This window comes from Sus scrofa, chromosome 13, assembly GCF_054392235.1.
Source record: "Sus scrofa isolate SSC_HxYL_T2T_F1_AM1 chromosome 13, Sscrofa_HxYL_maternal_Yorkshire_Landrace_v2.0, whole genome shotgun sequence".
NCBI classification, from domain to species: Eukaryota; Metazoa; Chordata; class Mammalia; order Artiodactyla; family Suidae; genus Sus; species Sus scrofa.
The window spans coordinates 33229580-33251264 of NC_139395.1; the positions used below are offsets into that span (position 1 = coordinate 33229580).

Sequence of the window (21685 nt, forward strand, 5' to 3'; positions counted from 1 at the left end):
ATATGCCACAGGTATGGCCATAAAAAGAAAAACAAAACGAACAAACAAAAAACAAGAAAAAGAAACCCCACATAAGGAAATCGTAATGGGTAAAAGCATTTGGGCTGTTGTTAATTTCTACAAGTCTTCTAAATTGATATCTGATAGTTTTAAAGAAACAAAACTGACAAGTGTTACATCAGTCTACCACAAACTCTTTACAAAGAATATAAAGAGGGAATACTTCCCAACCTGATTTAGGATGTCAACATCATCTTGATATCAAATACTAATAAAAATATGAAAATTACAAACTAATTCTTCCCAGTATAATGCAAAATCCTAACTTTTTTTTTTTTAACCAATTTGCCAATTTGTTCTTTTTAGGACTGCATCTGTGGCATATGGAAGTTCGCAGCCTAGGGGTTGAACTGGAGCTGCAGCTGCCATCCTACACCACAGCCATAGCAATGGCTGATCTGAGCTACATATGTGACCTACACTCCAACTTGTGGCAATGCTGCATTCTTTTTTTTTTGTCTTTTTGCTATTTCTTTGGGCCGCTCCTGCAGCATATGGAGGTTCCCAGGCTAGGGGTCGAATCAGAGCTGTAGCCACAGGCCTACGCCAGAGCCACAGCAATGCGGGATCCGAGCCGCGTCTGCAACCTACACCACAGCTCATGGCAACGCCGGATCACTAACCCACTGAGCAAGTGCAGGGACCGAACCCGCAACCTCATGGTTCCTAGTCGGATCTGTTAACCACTGCACCACGACGGGAACTCCGGCAATGCTGGATTCTTAACCCACTGAGGCCAGGGATTGAACCTGAATCCTCAAGACTACTAGTTGGGTTCTTGACCTGCTAAACCACAATGAGAACTCCCTATCAAAATACTGACAAACCAAAGCCAGCACTATAATAAAACTAATACATGAAGATCAAGTTCAATTTATTTCAGGGGTATAAAGTTGGTTTAATATTTCTAAAAATTAACATAACTGGTATTACTAACAGGAAAAAATTATCTCTAGAAAAAATCTTTTTATAAAATTCAACACCCATTCATAATAAAATCTGTTATACAAGTAAGCAGGAAAGAGAACTTTCTTTCTGTTAAGAGTATCTAGCAAATATACTCAATAGTGAAGTATTTAAAGCTTTCACTCTGAGATGGGGAACAAGATAAAGATGCTTCCTGTCATCAATTCTACAGAGTTGTATACTGGAGTATAGGTGTCACAGAGCAAAATATTAGAAAGGACGAAATAATACTCATTTACAGATGACATAATTGTAGAAAAATTCAAAATAAACTACAGAAGGATTACTATATTAACAAATGGATTTGAGTAAGCTTTTTGGATAAGATCAATATGAAAAGTATTTACATACCATAAACAAAGAATGCAAAATTTTAAAGGGTGCCATTTACAATAGCATTCCCAAAAAAATGAGCTGAGAAAAAAAAAAAAATCTACCAAAAGAAGGTACAAGACGATACAAATACTGCTAGGAGAGACTGAAGACCTACATAAAATGTAGGGATATTTCTGTGCATAGTTTGGAAGATACTGTAAAGATGACAATTATCCTCAAATTGATCTATAAATTCAATGCAATCTCAATCAAAATACCACTTTTTTGGTGTGGCAATTGACCAGCTGATTCTAAAGTTTATTTGAGGTGTTCCTGTTGTGGCACAGTGGAAACAAATCCAACTAATATCCATGAGGACGCGGGTCTGATCCCTGGCCTCACTCATGGATCAAACCCTCAAGGATCCGGTGTTGCTATAACTCTGATTTGACCCCTAGCCTGGGAACCTCCATATGCTGTACCTGTAGCCCTGAAAAAGTTTATTTGGAAATGTAAAGGGTCAAAAATAGCAAACGTGGAGTTTCTGCTGTGGTGCCATGCGATTGGTGGCAACTCTGGAGTGCTGGGACCCAGCTTCCATCCCTGGCTGCGGGCATTGGGTTAAGGATCTTGTGTTGCTGCAGCTGCAGTGTAGATAGCATATGCGGCTGGGATTGGACTACTGCCCTAGAAACTCCACATGCCTGGGGCCAGCTGAAGAGAAAAAAAGCTGAGGGTGGGGGCAGATAGCAAAAGCAATCTTAAGAAAAAATAGAGGCGGCAGAGGGTACTGGATAAAGGCTTTTTTTAAACTACAGAAATTGAGACTATAATATACTGGTACAGGATAGACAAACTGGCAAATGGAAAAGAATAGAAAGCCCAGAAACAGAGATACGTATAAATGGACAGTTGAATTATGACCAATGTGACACTGCAGTTCAGAAAGATGATACCCCTCCAATAATGATATCAGAGTAAGTGAATACCACATTAAAAAAAAAAGTTATACCCTGCTTCATACCATGCAAAAAAAATCAATCCCAGAAGAACTACAGAAAAGCAAAACAATAAAGCTTCTAGAAATATAACATCATAAACTATCTTCATGACCTAGAGGGCAAAGATTTCTTCAAAACAGGTAAAAAAAAAAAATCAGTAACTATAATGAAAAGTAGGCAAATGGAACATTAGAATCAATAATTTCTATTCATCAAAAGGTAGTATGAAAGAGTAAAAAGACCAAACCACAGAATGGGAGAAGATATTTACATTTCTGACAAGAACTAGTATCCTGAATATGCAAAGAATATGTTAGTAAGAAAGAAGCAATTATTTCCCTATTTTTCTGAGGGGGGTGGGGGAAGACAAGACTCTTAAGATTCTTAAATAGGTACTTTACAAAAGAAGATAGCCAAATGGCCAATAAACATGAAATATACTTAACTGAAAGTTATCAAGAAAAAACAATTAAAACCAAAATAAGATCCTACTGTAAAAATAAAAAACCTGCCAGAAGGTCTAAAACTAAAGACAGACAATAGCCAAGTGTACAAAAAGATACAGAGCAACTGGAACTCTTATATACTGCTGGTTGTAATGTAAATTAAAAAAACTGATATATATTTCATATACCATAATTCACCCTTTTGAAGTAAAGGCTATGCCCGTGGCTCATACAAGTTCCCAGGCCAGAGATCAAAACAGCACCACAGCAACCTGAGCCACAGCAGTTGACACTGCCAAATCCTTAACCATTAAGCCATCAGAGAACTCCCCAAGTTTTTAGTGCATTCACGAGACTGTGCAACCACCATCACTATAAAATTTCAGAACACTTTCATCACAGGCAAAAGAATCCCTATACTGGAGTTCCCTTGTGATGTAGCCAGTTAAGGATCTTGCGTTGTCACTGCTGTGGCTTGAGTATAATCCCTGGCCCAGAGGCCGTGGGTGCAGTCAAAAGGAGGAAAGGAAAGGAAGAAACACTATACCTATTAGCAGTCACTCCTATTGCCCTCTTCTTTTGCAACCACTAATTTATTTTCTGCTTCAAAGGATTTGCCTATTCTGGACATTTCATATAAATGGAATCATACATTGTGACTTTTCATGATTGGCTTCTTTCACTTAAGGTTTCCAAGGTTCATCCATGTAGTAGCATGTATCAATACTTCTTTCCTTTTATGGTTAAAAAAGTTCCATTGTTTGGATATGTCACATTGTGTTTATCCATTTTTGTCTGTTGATGGGTGCTTGGGTTGTTTCCATCTTTTACCTATAATAATAAATTACGCTCTATGAACATTTGCACACACGTTTCTGGGAAGACATATGTTCTTACCTCAGTTAGGTAAATATCCTGGGAGTGGAATTGCTAGGTCATAGTAACTAAATGTTTAGCCTTTTGAGGAACCACCAGTTTTCCAAAGTGGTTCCATCATTTTACATTCCCACCAGCAATGGGAATTTCTTCACATCTTTACCAACACTTAACTTATTTTGGCTGTGGTTATCTCATTGTGGCTTTGACTTGCATTTCCCCAATTACTAATGATATCAAACTTCTTTTCATGTGGTTCCCACTTGTATATCTTCCTTGAGGAAATATCTATTCAAATACTGTCTTTTAATATTGGGTTGTCTTCCTATTGAGTTTTAAGAGTTTTTACATATTCTGAATATTAGATTCTTATCAGATACATCATTTGAAAAATTTTATCCCAGGAGTGGTACCTCTATAGCTGGAAAAACTGGCCAAACATTTAATATTTGCTAATGCTTAATATATATATAGCCTATAGATCCAGCAATCCACATCTACATATATAACCAACAAAAAAGTGAACATGTTTCCCAAAAGATGCATTCAAGACTGTTCATAACAATTCATAGGATCAATTGGAAAACTGAAAACCATCCAAACATCTTAGGGTAGGTTGAATACTACCCACCCAAAGATGTCTATATCCTAATCCCTGGAACTGGTGAATGTTACCTTACTTGGCAAAGGGACTCTCTAGGTATGATTAGGATTGTGAGGGTGGAATTTATGATTCTGGGTTTTTTGGTCTACCAAATAAGGAGTTTGGAAGTCACTTGTCCATCCTAACAAGAAAAAAGCCGAATTAACTGAAAAATCACCTCTTAGGTCTGTCAGAGAACTGAGGGAAATCTGCAGTCTCCCAAACTGCAGAGACAGGTGAAAAGAGAATCACAACTTACTGAAGCAGAAACGTCTCAGGGAGACAGGACCCTGGTAGGAAAGCCTGAATTGTAACTGACAAATTGCTGGAGGCTCAGTGTGGACAAGTCACTGAGTAAAATCCCCTAGTCATAGGGGATCCCCAAAGCTTTGTTTTACCTTAAGAAGCTCTTCCAGGGTAGCAAAGGGAAATTCAGAGGAGAATCCCCTGGTGCTTCTGGCAGGGGAACAGAGAAAGTAACCATTTTGAAATAACCCAGAGTATTCTGTTCTTAACAAGGCCTGCCCTCAGAAGGAACTATTTTATCAGCACCTCAACTTTTGGGGTTTATCAGAGCCTAAACAACCTGGTAGAAGGGAAATTTCCAACTCTAGCTCCCTTGAGCCATCCTGTCCCCTGTATGGGGCAGAGAGCTGAGGAAGACTGAGAAGCACTTGTGAAGTTCACAGCCCATGCACACGGGTTCACTGAGACCTAATCACAGGACTACAGAATGCTATCCCCCCACCACAGCACTAAAGATCTGTTCATTGGAGTTTCTATTACCCAGGACATCATATTCAGCTATCAACACAAAGCTACTACTAGGCACAAATGAAAAGCAAACAGTTCGAAGAGACAGAGTGAGCATCAGAATGAGATTCGGACATGGCAGAGATGTTGGAATTATCAGACTACAAATTTAAAACAACCATTAATATAAAAAGCTAATGCCTTTAAGAGAAAAAGACAACACACCAAAACAGGTAGGTCATATAAGCAAAGAGATATAAATTCTAAGAAAGAATTTTTTTAAAGGCACAGATATAAAAAATAAAACCTGAAACAGAAATGATGAATGCTTTCCATGGGCTCATGACTACACATGGTTGAGGAAATAACCTCTGAGTTGGAGGACATGTCAACAGAAACTCCCCAAACTACAAAAAGCGAAGAGAAAAAAGACTGCAGAAAAAAAGGAACAGAATATTCAAAAACTGTGGGACAACTACAAACAATGTTAACATATACAATACTAGAAGAGGGAAAATGACAGAAAAAATATTTGAAGCAATAATGACTGAAAATGCCAAGTTAATGTCAGACACCAAACCACAGATCTAAGAAGTTTGAAAAACACTAAGAAAGATAAACCCCACCAAAACCTACACCTAGGCATATCACATTCAAACTGCATAGCATCAGAGTTCCCGTCATGGCTCAGTGGAAACGAATCTGACTAGTATCCATGAGGACGCAGGTTCAATCCCTGGCCTCGCTCAGTGGGTTAAGGATCCAGCATTGCCATGAGCTGTGGTATAGGTCACAGACATGGCTCGGATCTTGCATTGCTGTGGCTGTGGTATAGGCCAGTGGCTACAGCTCTGATTTGATCCATAGCCTGGGAACCTCCATATGCCGCGGGAGCGGCCCAAAGAAATAGCAAAAAGACAAAAAAAAAAAAAAAAAAAAAAAATTGCATAAAATCGGAGTTCCCGTTGTGGCGCAGTGGTTAACGAATCCGACTAGGAACCATGAGGTTGCGGGTTCGGTCCCTGCCCTTGCTCAGTGGGTTAAGGATCCGGCGTTGCTGTGAGCTGTGGTGTAGGTCGCAGACGCAGCTCGGATCCTGCGTTGCTGTGGCTCTGGCGTAGGCCAGTGGCTACAGCTCCAATTCGACCCCTAGCCTGGGAACCTCCATATGCTGCGGGAGCAGCCGAAGAAATAGCAAAAAGACAAAAAAAAAAAAAAAAAAAAAAAAAAATTGCATAAAATCAAAGATTAAAAAAAAAAAAAAAACCTTAAAAGAACCAAAGGGGAAAAACACCTATGGAGAAGTATAGGTAAGAATATCCAATTTCTCCTCAGAAATCATGCAATCAAACAGAGTGAAGTGTTGAGGGAGCTTACACTAGATTACTCATATGGGCCCAGTTTAATCACATGGATCCCAATACAAGGGAGGCAGTATGATGGAAGCAGAGAGCAGAAGATATGATGCTGTTAGCTGTGAAGATGGAGAGGGAGCCAGGAACCAAGGAATTCAGGCAGCTGGAAAAGAGGGAACCAGATGCTCCCTGGAGCCTACAAGAAAAATCAACCTTGCTGAAACTTATTTAACTTATTAGTATGGCTGATTCTGGGCTTCTGACCTCCAGAATGGTATGATAATGAATTTTTATATTAAGCTACAAATTCTGATAATTTATTACAGTAGCAATAGGTAACTAATATACACCCATCAACAGCATATTGGAAAAATTTTAATATATTTGCATAATAAAGTACTACAGTGCAATGAGAACAGATAACTATTGCTATATGCAACAAAATGAATAAACCACAGAATACTGAAAGAAGCCTGGCACAAAAGAATGTAAACTCTATGATTCCACTTATATAAAGCTTAAAAAAATAAGTAAAACTTATCTATAGCTTTGGAAGAAAGAACAGTAGCTACTTGGTGAGTGGGACTACTGACAGGGGAAGCATTTGGGGGTGCCTGGAACATTGTCTTTCTTGATCCTATGCTCCATACATGTGGTCACTTTGTGATGTTTTGAACCATACACCTATATAACTTGTATACTTTTCTATATTGCAGACATCAATAAAAAGTGCTGAAAAAAAATCAAGGAATTTAAAAACAAATTTCCTTGCCAAAACTGGGATAAAAATAGGCTTAAAGTTTAAATGCAGTAAACAAAAGACTTTCGATTAGTTAAAATTGAATCCCATATAAAGTGAATGATTACAATTATTTCAGGTAACAATGCAATTCTGAGGATTTTTTTAGTGTACCTCCAATGCTGCACAGAAAGAAACATGTGTTGGTCCAGACACCCAAACACAGCAGACATATCAAAGTAGGCCATCATGTACAATCTGCAAATTTCTTCATTAGTTCACTTACTTCATCAAGTACTAACAGTTTAGAAAAATCAACACTAGGACTGCAGAACCCTTTCTGGATTGAAGGTTTTATCAATGGTGTTTTTCATCTCATATTTTATCAAACAAAATGTTTTTGCAAATTAATTTTTCCATACCCATGAACATCCCAAGTTTTTCCCACATTGAAACAAATTATAATCCTCTCATATACTTTCAGTATTTACATTCAACCAGTAGGAGCCAAATACTACTATAAAACTAAAGCGATTAAGTAAAATTCTAACGAAAGAATTATGTTAGATAGTAGAGGTATTGTCCTTAAACATTTTGTTGAAAAAATCTTTGGAATATTTTTAAGTTATAACAAAGATCAGTTTAAAGGGTAGTAACCATTTCCCCAATTATCTGAAATTACTCACTAGGTCAAATGTGCATGTGTTCTTTAGCTGAACTTCAGTAAGAAAACCAAGCTCTTCTTGTGAAGGTTCCAAAACAAGCACTGAAAACTGAGTATTGAAAAGCTGGAACTACTAAAAGGCAATCTCACCCATAAGAGAGTAACCATGTCTCAGTGCATTTGCCAAACTTTTAAAATAGCTTCCGCCCACGAGATGATAAAAGGCTCTTATTTTTCGTACTAGGAATGCCAAACACAGATTCTGTAGTTTAAGACAACCTGAAGGGGAAGATGTACTGATCAACGTAAATTCCCAATTTAAGGAGACTTCCAGGGTAGTGAACCTCATGTACTCAATTGTCTCTTAGAAAGAAGAAAGACCAGAACACTTAATAATCCTATTAAGTCAAATACTTTAAAATACTAAAAAATTGTATTCATTATATGATAAATACAAATTTAAGAGAATGCAACAAGTTATTTGAACCTGAATGCAGAGAATAAATACTTTATTAACTGATTACAGTTGAAAGTCACAAACAAAATAGGGGTATATTAAGGCAGAGCCATATATATATATGTCTGTGTGTGTATGTGTGTGTGTATATATATATATGTATATATATATATATATAGACAAATCCAAAGACTGTTACCTCTTTACATCTTAACCTCTGCATTTTTCTTTTATACATTTCAGCAGTGTGCTTTCTTTTCTTCTCAGTTAAAGAAACAAATCTTAACCAGTATTTCTAAATCATATTGTGATGACAACTTACAGGATCATGGATTGAGACAGTGACTAGTGTGACAAATGCTATCTGATAGTTTTCTCGCATATTCCATGTTGGTGTGGAAACCTGACAACTGATCATTTTCTCTTTTCCAGAAAAGCTAACAACATAATTCTTTAAAATGATTTTTAAATCTTAACTAAAATAAGCCTGGACTTTCAAGTCAGTCAAATGCCCAAAGCACATTATTTTCTGCCCTTCCCAAACCCTCCTATATGTTTTAAGTAGCCTTTAGAATATGCTCACATGGCTGTATTTCAGATCTATAAATCTGAGTTTTTCAAAATCCAAAATTACTTCCTTATGCAAAGTGGCGATGCAAATAGAAATTCTACATAGTGTAGAATAACTTTTTTCTGTATAGCTCCCTTTTATAAAAATGGGCAACCACACACACAAAAAAGACATAAATTTAGTCCATCTGAAAAAGCACTCCAGCTCCCTAATTCCACTTTTGAAGGAGAAGGCAGAGGCAAGTTTACATTATCCCCAAAAACTGAATAAATGGCTTTATTTGGTATCTTCAAGAAGCTTCTCCTTCTGTAGGAGATGTAGATGTTGTAGAAGAAACTGTAACAGGTTTTCGTGCAATTCTGTCTAGTTCTGCGTGAACATCTGACAGGACAGGCTTCTGGCCTACAATAAAGGAAAAGAAACTAAGATTTGAACATAAATCAAAGTATCTTTTACATCAATGTCTCTTCATTTAAAAACTGCCAACAGTTTCATCAACTTTATCTAAAATAAAAAGTTATATAAAAAACAAATTTCCTTATTTTAAATTGTGGGCTCTGCTGCCAAATAGAAGTAAAACTAGCACTTACCATTTAATCTCATAAAGACAGTTTTTAAAAAGGAGTAAGACAATAAATAAGAACAGTAAAAAAAAAAAAATAGCAACAAAATTTTGGAATCTGGAAAGAAGATAAGTGAGTGGTAAATAAATTAGCAATCCTGAGAAAAGTAATCTTTCATACTGAGAGTGAGAGAATCAAGAAGTAATTCAGTTTATACTTGAATTTGTGAAAATGGTGGCAAAAGGTGGGATTTAAAAAGGAGAATGGGGAGTTCCTTGGCAGTGCAGCAGGTTAAGGATCCAGCATTGTCACTGCTGCAGCCCAAGTCTGATCCTTGCCCCAGGAATTTCCACATGCCACAGGCACAGACAAAAAGAAAAAGAAAAAAAAAAAAAGGGAAAAAGGAGACTGGGTTAAAGTCTGTTTAAAGAGCAGTTATACTAACAACAAAAGCAATTTCATCAAAATTCAAAACCTTTGTGCTTCATAGGACACTATCAAGAAAATGATGAGACAATGTGGCATATGGAAATTCCAAAGCCAGGAATTGAATCCAAGCCGCAGTTGCGACTTATGCCTCAGCTATAGCAACGTTGGATCCTTTATAACCCACTGCACTGGGCCTGGGACCAAACCTGAGCTGCTGCAGTCAGATTCTTAACCTACTGCACCACAGCAGAAACTGTGATAAATAACCCAATTTAAAAGGGCAAAGGGGAGTTCCCACTGTGGCTCAGCAGGTTAAGAACCCAACACAGTTTGTATGTGGATGCAGGTTGGGACTATGGCCTCACTCAGTGGGTTAAGGATTCCAGGTTGCCACAAGCTGCAACAGATGTGGCTTGGATCCTGTGTTGCTGTGGCATAGACCTGCATTTGCAGCTATGATTTGATCCCTAGCCTGGGAACTTTCATATGTTGCAGGTGTGGTCGTTTTAAAAAAAAAAGGGGTTGTGGGGGCAAAGGGTTTGAATAGACATTTCACCAAAGAAGATATTCAAATGGTTAATAAAACACATGAAAAGATTCTCAACATGGTTTAGTATCAGGGAAATGCAAATCAAAACCACAATGAAATACAACTTCACAGACACTAGGATGATTCTAATCAAAATGATGGTCAAGCGGTGATCATTTTGTAATGTATAAAAATATTGAATTTTTATGTTATGCACTGGAAACTAATATTTTAAGTCAATTATACTTCGATTTTTAAAACATGCATATACAAATACTTTAATAATGAGACATTTTGGATTTGGTTGAGCAAAAAAAAAGAAACCAAAAAAACACAGAGATGAACAATAACAAATGTTGGAAAAGAGGTGGAGAAGCTGAGGTCCTCAAACCTTGCTGGTGGGAGAATACAAAATGGTATAATAAAGCATTTTGGAAACATTTTGGCAGTTCTTTAAAAATTTAAAACAGTTACCACATGAACCAGGGATTCCACTCCCAAGTATATACTCAAGAAAAACGAAAACATACATACATCAACTGATGAACAGATAAATAAAATGTGGCATATCCATGCAGTGGAATTTTTTCAGCAATAAGAAGAAATGAAATATCGATACATATGCTACAATGTGAAAAAACCTCAAAAAACATTATTTTAAAGAAGGCATATACTATGTGAGTCCATTGCTATGAAATCTCCACCGGCAAATCCAAAGAGACAGAAAGCAGACTGTCTGTTACCTAGTAGGACAGTGGTGGAGGGAAGGGTAATTGCTAATAGGTTGGAGGTTTCTTTTTACAAAGATGATAATAGTCTGCATAACTGTAAATATACTAAAACTTTGAACTACACATTTTAAATGGGTGAACTTCATGGTATGTAACTTATATCTCAATAAAGCTTTTGTTGTTGTTGTTTGTTTGTTTGTTTTAAAGCTCCAAATAACTATACCTGACTTTTTGGCAGATGGGGGCAAACCACTGCTTCCGCCTCCGGCCCCGCCTCCAGGGCTACCACCACCAACAGCAGGGCCTCCTGGGGAACCAGTCTTCTTACTTAGCAAACTATTGAAGAAATTTGCCAGGACGCCTTCACTTGTAGCTCCAGCTATAAAAAAATGAGATTAAAAAATGTGTACTCAAAGCATTCAACTTTTCTATAAATTATTATTATAGTAATCATACACAAAAAATGAATCACACACAGAAAATGTTCCAAATCCCAGTTTAGTTTAATCTTTTGAGGCTGGGTAACTTCTCTAATCTACTCATATATAAAACAAAATGTGAGTAAGTGTTTAAGAGTTAAAGATAATTAGGAATTCCCTGGTGGCCTAGTGGGTTAAGGATCTGACTGGTGCTGTCACCGCTGTGGCTCTGGTTATTGCTGTGGTGTGGGTTCAATAACAAGAACATCCGCATGCCACAGGCACAGCCACACACACACACACAAAAGAGGTAAGATAATTATTAAAAAATTAAAATGTTGTTTTTAAAGGGCCAGTAGTATTTTCAAACAGATGTTAGATGCCAAAATATCTCCCTTTTGAAAGGAGTTCTTCGAAAATATAACTGCGGAGAAATATTTGCTTTAAGTATTACAAAAAGTCATCCAGTCCTATAAGAAAACCAGTAGAAGTTCTAAGAAATGATTGGACGAAGTATAACAATAAACAATTCACAGAAGAAAAGTACAAAGAGAAAGGAAAGACTAAGGGTAAAAGCTTTTATTAGTTATTAAAGAAAGCTGACTGGGTTGTGAGCAAATTCCAACATTCAATGTTGATGACATGTAACTTGAATGATCATTCAAGAAACATCATCAAAAAGCATAAAAAGGAAAAAAAAGCATTAGGTACAAACTCTCACCTACTCTTCTCTGGGCAATTATCCCCAGAGAAGTAACTACCATGCATATAGTTTTTTTCTTTATGCTAACTGCAGATAACCTATGATAGGAAAAACATGACTTTCTTCAATGACCTACCACAGGGGAATGATTAAATATAACACAAAGCTTTCATAAAGGTGATATACAGGTGATATATTAATACTATACCGGGGAATTCCCATTGTGGCTCAGCAGACTAAGAACCCGACGTTGTCTCTGTGAGGATGCAGACTGATCCCTGGCCTCGCTCTGTGGGTTAAGGATCTGGCATTACTACAAGCTGCAGTGGAAATCACAAATGTGGCTCGGATCTGGTGTTGCCATGGCTGTGATGTAGGCCTCAGGTGCAGCTCCAATTCAATCCCTGGCCTGGGAACTTCCATGTGCACTGGTGCAGCCATAAAAAGAGACTATGCTATAAAATGGTGTATGAGATTCTATCTACAGACACAAAGATTAGAAACTACTGCATAAAAATGAAAATAGCTATGGCAGCAACAAAAAAAAAAGACCTAAATAGACATTTCTCCAAAGAAGACAGATGGATTGCCAACAGGCACAAGAAAAAATGCTCAACATCACTAATTATTAGAGAAATGCAAATCAAATTAAATGAGGTACCACCTCACACCAGTAAAAATGGCTATCATTAATAAGTCTAAAAATAGCAAATGCTGGAGAGGGTGTGGAGAAAAGGGAACCCTCCTACACTGTTGGTAGGAATGTAAGCTGGTACAACCACTATGGAAAACAGTATGGAGGTAGCTCAGAAAACTAAATATAGAACTACCATATGATCCAGCAATTCCACTCCTGGGCATATATCCAGACAAAACTATAATTCAAAAAGATACATGCAGCACTCCTATGTTCACAGCAGCACTGTTCACAACAGCCACAACACGGAAGCACCCTAAATGTCCACTGATAAGTGAACCCAGCTACAGGACAGAAACGGACTCGCAGACATAGAGAACATGCTTGTGGTTGCCAAAGGGGAGCAGGGAAGGAGAGGGATAGAATGAATTTGGGGTTAGTAGACGCAAACTATTACATTTAGAATGGGTAAACAATAAGGTCCTACTGTAGAACACAAAGAACTATATTCAATCTCCTGAGACAGACCATGATTGAAAAGAATATAAAAACGAATGTATATATGTATAACTGAGTCACTGTGCTATACAGCAGAAACTGGTACAACGTCGTAAATCAACTATATTTTAATAAAAATTTCTAAAAATACAAAAAAATAAAATATACATGCATCAGTTTAAAAAAAGATAATGGCTACAGCAAAAGATGGAACGACTCTAGGTAGATTTCTATTGCTAATGTATGGTGTTGTTTTAAGAAAGAATGTACCTTTCATGTTTGGATCAATTTTTTTTGACCCAGCAGGGATGGGTGACACGCTGGCAACATTGGATGACACAGATCTGTTTGGTGTCCGAGGGGAGCCTCCTGGGACTCTTGGTGAGGCGTCCTATGTAAAAACAGGAAAGCCATAATTATAAAACCTGTAAATTTCAACTTCATAATATAAAGAAACTATTTTTCAGCTTTCCCCCATTTCTTCTCCTGGTCCCTTTACACTGCAAGCTATGTATTGATAAAAGCAATCATATCCTCATTATTAGAATACCAAAGGCCCATCACATTTTAAAATACTATTTTTTGGAGTTTCCATCATGGCTCAGTGGAAATGAATCTATTAGCCATGAGGATGCAGGTCTGATCCCTGGTCTTGCTCAGTGGGTTAAGGATCTGGTGTTGCTGTGAGCTGTGGTGTAGGTTGCAGATGTGGCTCTGATCCCACGTTGCTGTGGCTGTGGTGTAGACCAGTGGCTACAGCTCCAATTTGATCCTTACCCTGGGAACCTCCATGCTGTATAATCTCAGGCAAGCCATGATGTCCTACAAAGCTGTCATCTCCCCACCTAAAAAATGGGGATAATAACAGTAACTGCCTCATAGGGCTGTTGTGAGGATTTATAGAATAACTCGTACAAATGGTTCAGCTCTGCAACTAGTGTTGCAAAATAGATCTTTATGATTTAGATATTCTAAAGGGGAATGAAGTTTATAGCAAAGCACACCCATATGAAACAGATATAATTAAGAAAAAAAAAAGAAAACTAAAATAATATGCACTGTATTTGAATAATTTTGTCAAAATCTGTAATACTGACCACAGGCCTTCCAGCTGCAGTTGGTGGTTGCTTTGCTAAAAGGGACTGAAAAACACACAAAAAATTCTAGGTTAGACGTTCAGACATATATTGCTTTATTTTTAAAGAAAATATACACGAGAACAGTTTAACTGTACTAAGTCTGCTTTTGATATAACTTCATACCTGTAGCTTCATAAGAAACACCTGGTCATCTTCTGCCACAATCTCCTTCTCGTGCACAAACTGAAATGAACGATGCATAAATGAGCAACTCTAATATATTATGCTAAAGTCATTAATAACTCACTCTCTAGATTAGAATACATTTTATTTATTTATTTATTTATTTTTGTTGTTGTTGTTGTTTTGTCTTTTTTTGTTGTTGTTGTTGTTGCTATTTCTTGGGCTGCTCCCGCGGCATATGGAGGTTCCCAGGCTAGGGGTTGAATCGGAGCTGTAGCCACCGGCCTACGCCAGAGCCACAGCAACGCAGGATCCGAGCCGCGTCTGCAACCTACACCACAGCTCACGGCAACGCCGGATCGTTAACCCACTGAGCAAGGGCAGGGACCGAACCCGCAACCCCATGGTTCCTAGTCGGATTCGTTAACCACTGCGCCACGACGGGAACTCCTAGAATACATTTTAAAATTACCTATACCATATTCACACAGATGAGCTACCCTACCCATAGCCCTACAGCAGAGTAGTCTAGTAACCACCTGCAACAATATATAAATGTCTGTATCTGTGTCATCTAGTATGTTAGCCTGTGGCTACTGAACAACTGAAATGTGGCTAACATCACTGAGGGGCTGAATTTTTTATCTTATTTAGTTTTACTTAATTTATATTCAAAAGCCATAGTGACCAGAAACTACTGTATTAGAACCTGAGAGACACAGGCCTATAGTCTTGCTTATGAAGTCTGCTCAACAGTTAGGTATTTCAATAGGGCCAATAATATAGCAGTTGAGTGAAAAGCAACTTGCCCCTCATTTCCCTGCAATAAAAATATAACAGCTCTTCTATCTGCTGAATAATATGGTGAAAGGTAGTTGAAAATGTCTCTTGCTTCTCCTATTTCTGTACAATGCACACCACAGTCTACCTTCCACCCAGTAGGCAGAGTGACCCTTTGAAAAGGGTAAGTCAGGTCAACAGATAACAAATGCTGGAGAGGGTGTGGAGAAAAAGGAATTCTCCTACACTGTTGGTGGGAACATAAACTGGTACAACCACCTATGGAAAACAGTATGGAGGTACCTCAGAAAACTAAATATAGAACTACCATATGATTTGTCAATCCCACTCTTGGTCGTGTATCTGGACAAAACTTTCACTGAAAAAGATACATGCACCTCTATGTTCATTGCAGCACTATTCACAATAGCCAAGACATGGAAACAACCTAAACATCCACTGACAGATGAATGGATTAAGAAGATGTGGTATATATACACAATGAATACCTCTCAGCCATAAAAAGAACAAAATAATGTCATTTGCAACAACATGGATGGAAGGAGAGACTCTCATACTGAGTGAAGTAAGTCAGAAAGAGAAAAACAAATACCGTATGATATCACTTATATCTGGAATCTAATATATGGCACAAATGAGCCTTTCTACAGAAAAGAAACAAACTCATGGACTTGGGGAACAGACTTGCGGTTGCTGAGGGGTAGCTAGTGGGGTTAGTATGCAAACTATTGTATTTGGACTGGATAAGCAATGAGATCCTGCTGTACAGCACAGGGAACTATATCTAGTCACCTGTGATGGAACACGATGGAAGATAATGTGAGAAAAAGAATGTATGTATATACACATATGTATGACTGGGTCACTTTGCTATACAGCAGAAATTGACAGAACAATGTAAATCAATTATAACAGAAAAAACAAAAGCCTAAAAAAAAAAAAAGAAAGAGAAGAAAAGGGTAAGCCAGATTACATCACTCCTGTGCTCAACTCCACCTCCTATCACTTACCATACCACTTAGAATGAAATCCAAAGTCCTGACTGTAGCCTCGTGACAAAGCCCCACAGACGTTAACTCTGCTTTTTTCTCCTACTGCTCTGGCCCTTCTGGGGGCCATTCCAGCCTCTCTGGTCCCTTGCACATTCCTCAGGGCATGTGCACTTTCTGTTCCCTCTGCCTTCAACATTCTTCTCTCTCATCAGAGACAGTCCCTCACATTCCTTAAACTGCAGCCCTGCCCACCTTTTTCTCTCACTCTTCCGGCACTCCACTTTATTTCCATGGCACTTATTCTTACTTGAGAGATGATACATGTATTGATTCCCTATAGCATCGCCCTCTTACTTAGCACCTAGTGCCTATAGAAGTGGCTCAATAAACAGTTATGGAATGAATAAAAGACAACTTAAAGCACGATTCTATTGGTAAAAGAGAGAAAAGGGAAAATTTTTTTTTTTTTTTTTTGCCATTTCTTGGGCCGCTCCCGAGGCATATGGAGGTTCCCAGGCTAGGGGTCGAATCGGAGCTGTAGCTGCCAGCCTACGCCAGAGCCACAGCAACGCGGGATCCGAGCCGTGTCTGCAACCTACACCACAGCTCACGGCAACACCGGATCGTTAACCCACTGAGCAAGGGCAGGGACCGAACCCGCAACCTCATGGTTCCTAGTCGGATTCGTTAACCACTGCGCCACGACGGGAACTCCGGAAAAAAAAAATTTAATGTGTGCACTTCTTTTGATAGACATCCAAACCAAGTATCAAACCAACTGATTTTTCATTTGACATTTTTTATTTCTAAATGCTCAATGTAAACATTTGGATTTTTAATTAAGTCTTATAGGTTATATAAAAATTATTTTTTCCTGAAATATGTTCAAACTGAAAGTCAGTGAAAAGGACTATGCACAAACATTCATTTTTACACAACTTTTCAGAAATATCTTTACTATCTAACCATAAAACAGCACATACGGTTACTGAAATCAAGACATATGAAAGAGGAATATCTTCTGGAATCAGATTTAATAATCTTAAGAATGATACATAACAGTGAAGACTAAAATTAAATCTAGGAACCTGGGAGTGCCTCGACAGATGTGGCTGGTATGCATGTCACAACCTTAGAAAAGATACAAGACCCGTCTAGACAGACAGAATCTAATACAATTATTCTACCAAGGCGCTCTAGGCTTTTGGCTGAGCTCTATTTAGGTTGGAAAGTTCACAGCTTGAGAGAAAAAGACTCCCTTACCTTTCTACTTACAATCTTCAAATTATGGACTTCCTCTTCAGTTTAAAAGCCTAAATATTGAGACCATATATTACTAAAACTATTACCTTTCGGACAGGTGGTTTAGTTATGATGTCTTCAAAATTATCTTCTGCTTTTAATGTTTGAAAATTTTCATGTAATATTCCTATTTTCTTATCATTATCCCATCCTGCTGGGCTAGAAAGAAATGCATATGATAAATTCTCACGCATGTATATAGTCATTCTTTCATTCAACCCATGATAATATTAAGAGGAATATTTTTATGAAGTTAAATTTGACCAATTATGAAAAATTTAAATTTTATTATAATACTCAAGTTTACTCATATCTACTTAAAATTATTATCCATCTTCTTGATTTTGTTTTTTTCAGCCACATCCACAGCATTTGGAAGTTCCCAGGCCAGGGATAGAATCTGAGCTGCATCTGCAACCTAGGTCACAGATAGGCCAGATCCGTAACCAACTGTGACATGGAACTACTCAATCTCCCAGATTTAAAAACTGCCATTACAGTTTTTTTAGGGAGAAGGTGGTAATTATTTTTACCTCCCAATTTATTCAGTTAACTTTTCAAAGCATGTCTTGATACACACTGGGTTCTTTATGTATCATAACCAATTAAAGAGTAAGTAGATACACTGATACATGTACTCAATAGATATTTTAGCTACAGTAGCAAGCCTTTCAAAAAGGGCCCAGGCCTGCAATAAATCTAAAAGGCAAGTATAATAAGTCAAGGCACGTTATAAATTAAACAATCTAGAAACAGATTCTCATCTGCTCATCAAGGAAATCTACTAGTCTCACCCCAAAACCAAAAATGATAATGCACCATCAAATTGTAGCAATACATGATAAAACAGTATGTTGAAGAATATACTTACATAAATACTGCATCTTTTTCCACGACAACAGCAGGAATCTTATAGGGAAATCCATACAGTTTCTGAACGATGTATTTATATACTAAATCTATATTTTTGTTTTCTTTCACTGAAGTGTAAATAAGTGCTGCACCATCTGAATAATATTGTTAAAGAAATTTTTGGATAAACTCTATGAACAGATACCATTAGATACTGTTCTCAGCTTAACATTTATGTGTATTAGTTTCAAAAATAACTTCTAAATGTATAATTACATGGTAATCAAAAATTCCAGGAGTTCCTGTGGTTAACGAATCCGACTAGGAACCATGAGGTTGCGGGTTTGATCCCTGGCCTTGCTCAGTGGGTTAACGATCCGGCGTTGCCGTGAGCTGTGGTGTAGGTTGCAAACTCGGCTCAGATCCTGAGTTGCTGTTGCTGTGGCTGTGGCATAAGCCATCGGCTACAGCTCCGATTAGACCCCTAGCCTGGGAACCTCCATATGCCATGGAAGCGGCCCTAGCAAAGGCAAAAAGACCAAAAAAAAAAAAAAAAAAAGTGAAGGTAAACTTAGTAACTGATGCCACCACTACTGCTTCTGTATTGAAAGCATATGAAGAGAAATTTGTTTTTGTTTTTAACCTTCCTAAACTTCATGAAAGAGGGATTTGTGTGTGTGTGTGTGTGTGTCTTTTTAGGCCCGTACCCGTGGCATGTGGAGGTTCCCAGGCTAGGGGTTGAATCGGAGCTACAGTCGCTGGCCTAGCCACACAGGATCCGAGCCACATCTGCAACCTACACACAGCTCACGGCAACGCCGGATCCTTAACCCACTGAGTGAGGCCAGGGATCGAACCCGCGTCCTCATGGAAGCTAGTCAGGTTGTTAACCACTGAGCCACAACAGGAACTCGAAGGGATAATTATGTATCAACAACTGTTTCATTTGCTTTTTCAACAAAAATGGTTTGCAGTAGCATCTCTCATAGTTTTTACTAGTCTAAGGAATCAGGACTTTGAGGAGAAAGCTCAGGATATGCACTAGACAGAGAAGGTGAACCATTTAAGTACCATTAATTAGGAAGCCTTCAGCAACAATCCAAGACACATATAGATTTCACGACCACAACCTGACAGAACACAATCAAAGGAAGATGGAGTAATTAAAGCAGATACTAACTTTGACCTTTTATCCAAATGACATGGCAGATCAAAAGATAAAAAGAGGCCTGTAGAAAAGGGGGCAAATGTGACTACTGACAGATGATCTGATCAGAGCAGCTATCAGAAATTCTGACCTCTGCTTAGGACCACACTGTAGCACAAGTCTTCAGGTCCCAAAAAAGATGGTGACTCAGGCCAAGAGGAAATGCTGAGAATGGCCTAAATTCTGAACTGGGATACTCCTATTTTCTAGGATGTGAACCAATGTCTATGAACCTTGAAGTGGTACTGCTAAATATTACTTGTCATAATACTTGATTTGGTAGAAACAATCATCATAATCTTAAGTAAAAGCTTAATTGTGTGAACTTTTCATTAATGATCTTTCTCAAAATGAGAACCAATTTAATTCAATTTGGAAGATTTACACACTGGAAAATTCTGCATTGCAATATTAAAATTTTTTTAAATTTAAAAATGAAGATGATTTTGAATCATTGCCCTCATTTACTGACACATACACATACCTCACTATCTTGAAGTGATTTCTCATTTTGTATTCTTTTAAAATCAACTAGCTGTAATAAAGGTCTGTAATTATTTTAGTGGACAGTCTCCTTCCTGGTTACATCTCTATATGTACATTTTCAAGTAGCATTAAATAAATTTTTCAAGAGACTTCTCAAATTTTCTAATCTGCAAACATAACCAAAAAGGCTATAACATCTACTTCAATTACTCCCACTTTTTGTTTTCTTTTGTAGACAAATGCCCTTTAATTCAACCCAACTCAACCATAATGTGACATGAGAAAAGAAAGGGACATGGAGAAGAAAGTATTGAAGGAAAAAGGGAAAAGGGAAACTCCCCGTGTCAAGCGATCTTATTCATTATTCAAGGAGGTCCTTGAATTAAATGTCCACTAATGGCAATGAAAAACCACAGACACTACAGACATGTGTACATTACTTATTATTCATATTTACTCCTTTTATCTATTATTTGCTCACTTTTCAGACCCAGAAATGTTGACTAGGGATGCAACTGCAAAGCATCTGATCCAAGAGGGTGAGAACAGCTCTCTTCAGTGCTCTGAAGCTGCTTGACATTTTCAACAGGAAATTCACTTAAAAGCATTCACACTTCCCTTCTTTTATCCTTCATTTAGTTGTAAATGTTATTCACTGGCTCATCTAATCCTTGCAACCTAGACTACACAGGATCGCTTACACCCAGAAAGCTTTTTTTTTTTTGTCTTTTTGCCATTTCTAGGGCCGCTCCCACAGCATATGGAGGTTCCCAGGCTAGGGGTCCAATCAGAGCTGCAGCCGCCGGCCTACAGCCACAGCAACGCGGAATCCGAGCCGTGTCTGCAACCTACAACACAGCTCACAGCAATGCCGGATCTTTAACCCACTGAGCAAGGCCAGGGACTGAACCCGCAACCTCATGGTTCCTAGTCAGATTCGTTAACCACTGCGCCACGAAGGGAACTCCCCAGAAAGCTTTTTTAAAAATGTAAGGTAGATTCAACAGCCTCACCTTAGAATAACAGTCTAATTCAGTAAGTCTTAGATGGACACAGCCAGATCTTGTATTAGACTACATGTGGAGATGACCTACTCAACATATTACAAACAAACCCAAATATGATCTTACCCTACTGCCCACCCCCAAGAAATAAACACCAGTTTTTAATCAGAATGTTTACAATGCCAATTCCCTGGATTTTTTTTTTTTTTTTGGTCTTTTTGTCTTTTCTAGGGCCACACCCATGGCATGTGAAGGTTCCCAGGCTAGGGGTCGAATCGGAGCTGTAGCCACCAGCCTATGCCACAGCCACAGCAACGTGGGATCCAAGCTGCGTCTGGGACCTATACACACCACAGTTCATGGCAATGCCAGATCCTTAACCCACTGAGGCCAGGAATTGAACACGCAACCTCTTGTTGCTAGT

The 21685-nt window shown here is 38.1% G+C and overlaps 1 protein-coding gene across 2 annotated transcripts in view; it reads right to left on the bottom strand.

The window, feature by feature from the left end:
* Positions 1-8298: 8298 nt before the first annotated feature.
* DYNC1LI1 (dynein cytoplasmic 1 light intermediate chain 1) overlaps positions 8299-21685 on the bottom strand; it is a 49288-nt gene continuing 35901 nt past the window's right edge. For both annotated transcript variants that reach the window (XM_021071542.2, XM_084987621.1), the window contains 7 exons: positions 18584-18719; positions 17760-17871; positions 14618-14677; positions 14453-14497; positions 13626-13746; positions 11322-11477; positions 8299-9248 (listed from right to left, as the gene is read on the bottom strand). In XM_021071542.2, the coding sequence (XP_020927201.2) occupies positions 9136-9248; positions 11322-11477; positions 13626-13746; positions 14453-14497; positions 14618-14677; positions 17760-17871; positions 18584-18719 (743 nt within the window). In that variant the 3' untranslated portion in view covers positions 8299-9135. The remainder of the gene's footprint in view (positions 9249-11321; positions 11478-13625; positions 13747-14452; positions 14498-14617; positions 14678-17759; positions 17872-18583; positions 18720-21685) is intronic.